Source organism: Bombus impatiens, unplaced genomic scaffold, assembly GCF_000188095.3.
Source record: "Bombus impatiens unplaced genomic scaffold, BIMP_2.2 scf_0580, whole genome shotgun sequence".
Taxonomy (NCBI): domain Eukaryota; kingdom Metazoa; phylum Arthropoda; class Insecta; order Hymenoptera; family Apidae; genus Bombus; species Bombus impatiens.
Genome location: NT_176999.1, coordinates 26,715 through 36,607, shown reverse-complemented (window position 1 = coordinate 36,607; position 9,893 = coordinate 26,715). Strand labels below are relative to the sequence as shown.

The 9,893-nt window shown below is 35.8% G+C and overlaps 1 protein-coding gene across 1 annotated transcript; it reads right to left on the bottom strand.

The window, feature by feature from the left end:
* Positions 1-5,750: 5,750 nt before the first annotated feature.
* On the bottom strand, positions 5,751-7,969 carry LOC105681103. The gene is made up of 3 exons (XM_012388687.1): positions 7,144-7,969; positions 6,227-6,892; positions 5,751-6,112 (listed from the first exon to the last, which is right to left on the bottom strand). The coding sequence occupies exons 1-3, from the start codon at positions 7,967-7,969 to the stop codon at positions 5,751-5,753; spliced, it is 1,854 nt and encodes a 617-aa protein (XP_012244110.1).
* Positions 7,970-9,893: the final 1,924 nt, after the last annotated feature.

The window sequence follows — 9,893 nt, the reverse complement described above, 5'->3', positions numbered from 1 at the left end:
TCTTACTTTCCATTATCTTTAATTGAAACTTCTTACTTCCTATTATCTGTAATTGGAACTTCTTACTTTGTTTACTTACTAGCTATTATCTTTAATTGGAACTTCTCTCCTTCTTTATTGAAATCTGTTGGCCTACAATTCTTTAATTTATGGAATCTTACAATCTGAAATTCAAACGTTCTTTGTTGAACTGTAACATGTTTAACGGTTACAAAATTTATTTCCGAAAGTTGTACAACCTATGTAACTCTGTTACTCTTAATTATTCTCTTATTTGTCACGATACAAGAAACTGTTTCGAGAGAAAGTTATTGTATTTCAGGCGAAAAATTAGTCTACGAGAGTGCGAATCATTCAAAGTCATATCTTTGGAAACTCGACTAATAGTAACGTTTTTTTAACTCTCCGTTTGCAAGCTTATTTACGTATTCACGTCGCCTGGTGTACATAATAGGTCGTTTAAGTGTGTGCAATTTTTTTTTTTAGATTTCTGTTTTAAAAAATTCCTCGATTTTTTAATACTTTTCCAAATTTTTAGAGTATCATCTAGTAGTTTCTATTTCTACGTGTCAGTTTAATTGTTTTAAGCAGAGCGAAAAAATTATTTTGAATTGCTAATGAAAAATGGTCCAATATGCAGATGGAGGGTTAAAATGTACAGTCTATTCTTTTAATTACCACAAAAGAGGTGACTTTTCCGAGGACCTTGGCACCCTATAAAAATGGAAACGAGGAAAAGCTCGGAATAGTCCATCAGAGTCCTTCATAGTCGTCCTTGGTAGTTTACGGTAGTCGCTGGTAGACGCACGGTTAGTCAAAGTAATTCGTACAGAAGTTTGTACCTACTCAGTATCAAGTTTGCATTACTTCTGCATCGTCATCGCTTGAGTTCGACGTGCGTCACGTTACGATCTAAAAAGACGCACACTCGACGTCGAAATAAATCTTGTTGAAGTTAAACACCGGAATACTTTACTAACACCCAACACGTCCTTACCATCTCATGACACTAAAACGCATCCAATCATGTTCTGTGTCATGAAAATTTTGCAAGTAAACGATCGAATCACGAAAATGCTGTTCTATCGTTCATTTATCGCGTATGAGGTGGCTTTTCCAGCGAGATTCTAAATATCAGCCATTCACGTATTATCTGTCAAATTAATTTTGCGCCATTGATTTAAAAAGTAAACTAGCACGAAGCGATTAATCCAGCTCAGGTACGAAATATGTGGTCGAAACGATGTCGTGAAGCTTCGAAACTCGTAGTTCGATCAATGAAGCGAAACTGTAGAAGCACGAACGACACAAGTGCCCTTTTCGACGATCGGAACGATTCCAAGTTCTTCTCCGTACGAAGACTCAGGCGAATCTGACTGCTTAACGATTCTGATCTTGCGAGACCCGCGCGCAAAGTTGCTATAGTATTCTATAGTATCCTAGAAAGCGTAACTATACCTATACAGGATGACTCACCGAAAGCGAGCTACGTAAATCTTCCAATTTTCAATTCTTTCAATTTGCGAGATACAGAGAAATGTTTGAAACAAAAGCTTTAAAGTTGGAAAGTTCACTAGGATTTTTCATAGTGGCTTACAAGGAACGAGCGAACAATGTCCGTATCATTTCCCCGAAAAATGATGGGAAAATTGTTAAAAATAAATTTTTCAACTCCAAGCGATACTAAAAATGACAATTTTTTTACATTCTTCTTTCTGATCATCATGCTCCTAAGACATTGCGAACATTATTTCATGCAGAGTGTAATTTATTGCTAATCGGAGGGAACGAGTGATACCTAGGCGACGTATAATTGCTTGGATGGTATAATTTGGCAAGATTGCGAAATTTTCTTTTACGCGTAACTTTCAACTGTATGATACGTTTCGTACTGATAACTTCTTTTCCCCAAAAACTTTTTTGACAATTGCTAACGAAAATTCTAACGTTTTTCAAAAGCAAAGCCTTGCTCGTTCACATATACTTGAAATGGATTTTCTAATCTTTGCCATATTAGTTATTTTATTATACAAGAAAACGCTTATAAATATTCTGAAATATCTTGTGATTATACGTAGAGATTTGACAAACAATAATCTCATTGAATCACTTTTATAGCAGGTTTTCTTCCGATGTATTTTTCACATTCTGAATTGAGATATATTGATAATAAGTGTTTTTGTGATCATATTTCTACATTTAGGACTATTTATTTTAAAAGTATTGCAAGTCCATTTTCCTCCGTTTTAAGATATTCAAGCGATTGCGTTTCCATCAATTGAAAAATCTTGATAACATCTGCTTAGTTTATCCCTGTCTCTGTATGTTCAAATAGATGGATTTCACGATACAAATATTTTCTCTGAGAACTAACTAGGCTAGGAAGAAACTGGTGAATTGTACAATTCATGAAATTTTAATTATTTAAAATCTTGCGCTTTAATCCACGTTTGTTTATAAATATATGTATGTTTATAAATAAGAGCAGGGAAAACAAAATACTGTTGTTTCACTTTAATATTTATTTGTTTACTGTAACAATATGCTTGTTAAAACACTTGTAAAATTAGTATTAGGTACTTCCTATTCTTCATTTCTGATCGTTGTGTACAAATGTTCTGAAATTCTTATCATACACGGGACGTATGACTTAATCATATCCTTATATTCTAATATAATGTAATAGCTTCATCATATCCTTATATTTTTTGCGTGTAATTGGCCTAACGTTTTTATACAAAGATATTAATGTGATGTCTTCCGGTTAGTGATAAATCTAGTTTCTGCAGATTATGAATAATACAAGATTACAGATTATTTCTTAGATTACAGGGAACGGACTTACATCCCTGAAAATTAAATTCATTAAAATAAACGCATATTTTGGCATTTAAATTATGAATAGCTTATAAAGACGTTAAATTTAATGTAATGTCGTTTCCTCAATTTTTTCAAAAAATAGTCTTACAATATTTTCAAAATAAATGGTCCATTTATTCAGCGAAATATCGTTACTTTGAATCTGACGAGATGGCTGTCGAATTGATATAATAACTACATATTGGAATTAATGAGAGAAAATTGCAACAATGGAATGCGGTAGAGCTACTCGTATTCGGATACTGTGTTGATATCCTGTGATTTGAATACTTCATTATCGAATGTAATATTTCTAGTATGGGATGCCCTTTCCCGTTGCCGTTTCAAATACACTCGACCGAATATATTTTGATTATAAGAATTTAGTATGAAAGTAATAACGTTCTAACTATCGAAACTGTCGTAAATACGACGCAATTAAAAAGCTCGAAAGTGGTGTAAGTGTAACAGAACTGGTAAAAATGATGGTGTTGGAAAGGCCGTCGTGATGGGCATCACAAACGAAAACAGAATATTGAAAATTATCCAAAGCGTGTAGATTTCTTTACTGCTGACAACAGCAGAAGAAACCTAAATAAACTATTGCAATGAAATAGTTTCAGTGCTAGAATGAGTAGATTACTAGAAGGAACAGATGATAATTTCATAGAAACGGAAACAGCAAACAAAAGCGATAATGGAGAAGTGTCTTTTTGTGACACTCGAAAAACTGCTTCGACGGTTCAAAGTGCAAAGACAAAGTAACTCTATGATGTTATATCTCTTGAAAGAATTATGACAGGTGGCAGTCAAAACGATATGAAACTCATAAATATTTAAGGAATCTGTCAATTAATCTAAATCTTACGATCACAAATTCCATTATAGCTTTTTGTTAAACTTGAAATAATATATTCTACAGATTATAGGGTTCTCACTATGTCATTTTTCTTACAAAATACAAATATTATAATTCGAGTATTTAAAGACGAAAGAAACGGAAGAAATGAATTTGATCTCCGATACGTGTGTTATAATATGTAATATGAATAGAGTATCGATTGTGAAATTATATTTTTCCAAATGGCAAACAACGAACCTCGACTTTCTGAAGGTTGAAGTATCTAATACTGTTTATTCATAAAATATTCAAGAAACATTTTAAGATCAATACCTTCTATACGTTTATGTTAATCTAATAAACAGACATGTTTGATGTTGCTGAGTAGAGGAATCAAATTTCCGTTATTTCGATCCGGAGTTTCCTTGATCCCATCACTTTGCTAGCATTGGATGTAGACTTGTGCTGCATAGATACGCTGAACTTGTACCAGCTTTCATACGATATAACATTATAAGTTTCACTGCTAAACTAGGATGCCAATGGTGAGAAAGCTTACGCGCAAACGTTTAGTTTCAGCGAATCGTACAAATAAAAACACCAAGTTAAACTTGGGCTTAATTGTTACAGAGTTTATAGAAACATTAACGTTCTGATACGTCAGGTTACGTTCCATTTATAAAACAGGTCACCTTCAAAAGCAGCAAATGATGCATTTTTTTAATTTAATTTCACCGTGTCGGAAATATTTATAAACGAGTCATTTTCAAATAATTGAAAAAGTGCGAAAAGGTTAAGACATACTCGCGTCTTCCTTTCGATATGGAACAGGTGTCCTGCCATATTCTGTATCCAGGTCACGTCACGTAATTGAGTAACCTTGAAACGTATTCTCCTTGAAAAGAAGCAGAACAAAGCCTTCTATAGCGATATATAATATTTTGTGACATCGATGCTGACACTAGAAATACTTTTTTTTTTATTAAAGATGTTTATTAAACCCAAGATACAAATTTTTAAATACCTTTTAGTGTTCACAGTTTGGTGTTCACAATAAACGGTGAATTTTTGTAGTGATGTTTTAGGCAAAAGTACCGATACGCAACGGTACGACTAGCCATGCTATATGTGTCGGCGCTTTACATTTTTCGTGTTTAATATGATTTTTAGGTTTAAGCCGCTGGGGAGCGGAGCTTCTATGTGATTTTGTTTTTGTTTGTTTTTTCTGTCCTGAAAACTTGCTTGCAAAACAGGACGCTTCGGTCTAAAGATAGAGAATTTTTTTTTTTTATTTAAAGATGTTTATTAAACGAGGGATGGGGGGGTGTCAAATAGGATTATTTACAAGTGTTTATAATATTTACAAATATTTACAATATTTACACCTGTGTTATGCGGTGTCAGAGTTGTGTTCTGTTAGTTTAATGTTTTCTCTTATTTTGCTATGGGTTCTGTATCCACCAGTACTTTTTGTGTTTTGTCTTTGGTGTCTTTCCGGGGGAGGGCCATGTTGTATCTCCATCTGGGGTCTGCGGTCTGTTCATTTATGTTTTCTTCATAAAGTATGGTTTTGATCCCTGTTTTTTTTTTATGTGATATATTATTGGGATGTTGTTTTGATCCTGGAGGTAGTTTTTTTCGTCTAAGTATAGGAAGGCTTCTGGGGCGATGTGGCCTGTTGTTAGAGTGTTTTTGTAATATGCGTTGTTAGGAAATAGGTAGCTGAAGATTAAACTATTTTCTTTTATCTTGGCCACTTGCGCGAAGTGGTTTCTTATTAGCTTTAGGATATGGCAGTCGATGCGGTGAATGTTGGCTAGTTCGTATATTATTTTGTTTTTTACATATTTTTTGAATCCGCTGTGTTCGGATCTGTAAGTACTCAAGCAAGCCCTGATGCATTTTCTTTCGAATATGCGAATTTTTTCCATTTGGGAGGCTGATATGTTGTACCAGATTGGGCAGCCGTAGGTTATGATCGGTCTGATTAGTGCTTGATAGCATAGAATTTTTACTTTGCTGTCGAGATGTTTGGAGTAGAATAGTTTTTTTATTTTCCAGAATGCTTTTTATTGGCCTTAGTAAGTTGAATTTCGGTGTGCTGCTTGTAGTTTAATTCATAGTCTATGTTTACTCCTAGGTATTTTACGCAATTTTTGTGTGGTATGAGACTCCCTTTGTTTGATTTTTCTCTTACTTGGAATTCTTTGCAGTGTTCTCTTTCTGTTGGGCCGATTTCACTTAACTTGGGTCTGAACAGTATGGTTTCGCATTTGCTTGTGTTGATTTTTAGTTTCCATGCGTGGTAATAGTCGTTTATTCTTTCGAAAAGTTCTTGCAGTTCAGTTTTTATTGTCTTCGTTTTGCGGCCTGTTACGTAGATGATTAGGTCATCTAGGTCGTCTGCGAAGGCTATGGAGCGTTTGTGGGTGGATGTATTGAGATTAAAGAGGTTCAGTAAGTCACTGTTGTAAATACTGAAATTTACTTAAAATTTTGCTCAATTTCTTGGGGAATTTACTGTACCTTGTTGCAGACCGTTTGTTATGGAAAATTCTTTACTTGATGTGTTTGCACCTTCGGTCATTACGAATGTTCTGTTTGTGATCATGTCCCAGACTATTTTAATTAGGTGTTTAGAAAGGTTTATCTTGATCAATTTGTATATGAGACCTGGGATCCAGACTGTGTCAAAAGCTTTTTCGAGGTCTATTAAGCAGGCGGCTACTCTTTGTTTTGCGTTTAGGGCCCAGCAGATGCCCGACGTAAGTTTGTTTATTGCGTGGATTGTGGAGTGTTTGTGCCTGAAGCCAAATTGATTTTCTGGAATTATGTCATTTTTTGTGCAGAAGGAGGTTAGGGGGTTGTTTATGATTATTTCAAATACTTTGCTTATGTTGGGGAGGAGACTTATGGGTCGTAGGTTTGCGGGCGATGAGCCGTCTTTATCCTTTTTTGTTATAGCTATCAATTTGGCTTTTTTCCATTTTCTGGGAAAATATGTATTGTTTAGAGCATTGTTGAAGAGTACTGTGTAGTACCATTTTATTTTGTTCGGTAGGCGCTTGAGTAAAATGTTTGGGATGCCGTCGAAGCCGGAGGATTTTTTGTTGTTTAGTTTGGAGAAGATTGTGTTTAGTTGATTGTAATTTGTGAAGTAGTTTATTTCTGGATCTGGTTGTTTGGGGTTGTCTGCGGTGTTTTCGTTTGAGAATGTGCAGACTGTTTTGTTTAGCGTTTTGTCTTGTTCCATTTCATTTTTGAGTTTGTTTGTTTCGGCGATGATAATTCTGTTTAGTTGATCTCGGCCCATGCGTTCGTTTTGTGTATGTATTTTGGAAAAGTGGGTGTCTAGTTGATGATCCGATGATGTCTAGTTTTTCTATTGTTTTAGGTATTATGAAGTTACCCTCGGTGTCTTTGATGGTGTTGTGTCGTTATACCTGCTTCTTGGATGAGGGAGGCATTTTCTGAGGGCAATTTGAGAGGTGGGATGGGGTTTTGTTCTTTTGGTCTAAAGATTTGATTTATTTGTGGAAACATGTTGGCTGAGTCGTTTTTGGAGATGTTTTTTATTTTATTTGTCCAGTAATGGTTTATAGAGTTTGCGAATTCTTGTTTCATTTGCGCTTTTATTTTGTATAGTAGGTACTTTGGGAATTCTAATTCTTCTCTTTTGTCGTAAGAATAGTTAAGTTTTATGTTGTTTATCTTGGAGATTATGTAGCTTTTGTCTCGATGTAGCTCTTTTATTTTGTTGTTGATATAGGGCTCGCATGAGTTTTTTTGTTTTATGTTTGGCACAGATTTTTGAAGAGCGGTTTGGAGAGCAGTTTGTGTATGTTTTTCTATTTCGTCTATGAATGCGTCGATTTGTCTGTTTGTTAGGTTGACGTTGTTGCAGATCTTTAGGTCGCAGTTTTGTTCGAGTATGTTTTGGAACTTTTTCCAGTCTGTCTTTTTGTAGTTGTACCTGGGTATCTCGGTCTGTGTTTCGAGTGTTAGGAGGTCAGATGTGTTCTTGCTTACGTGAAATATTAGGGCGTTATGGTCACTGTCATAGGCTAAGGTTTTGAGGGTGTTATTTGGACATAGGTTTTGAAATTTTAGTCGTGCATCTGCTAGGCATATGCCCAGGTATGAGCGTCCTTTTGGGTAAGAGGGTAGCTCGGAACTGTATAAGGTTGTTTTGTAGTGAATGCTTTTATTGTCTAGCCAGTTTCTAATGAAGTTGCCTGATGTCGTGTTGTTTGTTTTATTTTGTGACATCTATGTGACATCTTGTGATCATTTAGAACAAAAATCGATTTCGCTAGAAATTATCATCCGAGTTGCGTATGAGCAAAGGGAGTATACGAGGTATTAAAAATGCTGAAACATTGCATTTTTGGCGGAGTTCCGATTACACCTCAAGAAAAATCAAGTTAAACTCCTGTTAAATCGCTTCACGCACTGCGGAACCGTTTAAGTACCGTGACAACGTCGCCTTCACTACACATACATATACATACACATACGTACATAGTTGTACGTGAATATATTCAGAAATAACAGTCAACTAATTGTAATCAATCTACCTCCTCCAATCACACATCACGAGAGCCAATAAAATTGGATACACCCAAACTTAAACAATTTTGCTCAATTTCACAACACGTAAACTTGGTTACTTCACCAATGGAGACGAGTGAACAATCGGAAATTAGCCTTTATATGTATTTGGCAAGTTATCAGGTTTGATCTCATCAAAACCAAGGTCACAAATGAGAAAACTATATTCTACATCTTCGACGTATGCTTGTATGTAAAATAATCTCCTATCTGGCTATATCACGCGTCTTCCATAATCTGCATACAGACTGAAGCAGGTTATGATACTTAAAAATGTCGCAGTATTACATCAGCAGCGGATGTGGAACAATTCTAGCACAAATTTTCCGCATTCCCAAATCATTTTTTGAAATCAAAGGCGGAATTGTTGAACTTGTACTAAGCTCCTGAACGATAAAACTGTAAATAGTCGATTTGGAAATGTAAGTTTATGAACACGTTTCATGTTTTCATTGGAGTGCGAGGTAGAAGATCGACTCTCGCGAATTATCATCTTTCGCATCTTCTTTTTCCTCTTGAAACCATTCCAGCTTTTGTGAATGTTTGCCGGCGTCATAGTATTCATCCCACGCTGCAATGCTTTCTATGCTTCTTTTAGCGTATGAACCACTTCAGTTCCTTTTTTCGAATTTAACGAGATATTTCGCATTGATGCGTTATTCTTCAGTAACAAGATAACGAGACATTTTTAAGTTGTGTGACGGCTGAAGGCACATCGCCATACTAAAGAAGCGTTGCTGCAAGCAACGGCTTATCGCAGACTCGCGAAATTTGGTCTGTTTATGGATAAGGTCATAGATTGTATTCTCTTCGCCCGATCAAACTGCCGCAATGTTACTGCGATGACAGTAGAAAAAATTATTCTACCAGCTTTTTGCTAAATGTTTGCCGGCGTCATAGTATTCACCCCACGCTGCAATGCTTTCTATGCTTCTTTTAGCGTATGAACCACTCCAGTCCTCTTTTTTCGAATTTAACGAGAAATTTTGCATTGATGCGTTATTCTTTAGTAAAACAATCACCAGACATTTTTAAGTTATGTGACGGCCGAAGGCACATGGACATACTACAAGCAGCGGTTTACTATAAACTCGTTAAATTCGATCTGTTTATGTATAAGACGGTACACTGTATTCTTCACCCGATCAAATTGCCGCAATGTTATTACTATAACAGTAAAAAAAGCTATTCTACCACCTTTTTGGTAAATATTTGCCGGTGCTATAGTATTGTTTCCACGCTTCTATGCCTTCTATGCTTCTTTTAACGTATGAATCACCTCAGTCCCTTTTTTCCAATTTGATAAGAAATTTCGCATTGATGCGTTATTCTTTAGTAAAACGATCGCCAGACATTTTTAAGTCGTGTGACGACCGAAGGCACATCGACATATTAAAGAAGTTGTTATATGACAAAAATAGGAAAGAGGTGTTCGCACTTTCGGACGGCTGGCCCAGATCCTGGACCCGGGCGTGGTAAGGATTGTTCAACTCGTAAAGGTTTCAGAGTTCCGAGTAATTGGAATCGGTATTTCGATCACAAAGAAGGAGCTCCAAAATGCTTCGGCATTGGCCGGGGGGGG

What these genes read in the sequence shown, in the direction of transcription:
- LOC105681103 (XM_012388687.1), bottom strand. Translation starts at nt 7,969, where the DNA reads ATGTCACAAAATAAAACAAACAACACGACATCAGGCAACTTCATTAGA. An exon ending in CTCCCTCATCCAAGAAGCAG is followed by an intron (nt 6,893 to 7,143) that starts GTATAACGACAC and finishes AAAACACCGCAG; the next exon opens with ACAACCCCAAACAACCAGAT. An exon ending in AACAAACGGTCTGCAACAAG is followed by an intron (nt 6,113 to 6,226) that starts GTACAGTAAATT and finishes AACGCTCCATAG; the next exon opens with CCTTCGCAGACGACCTAGAT.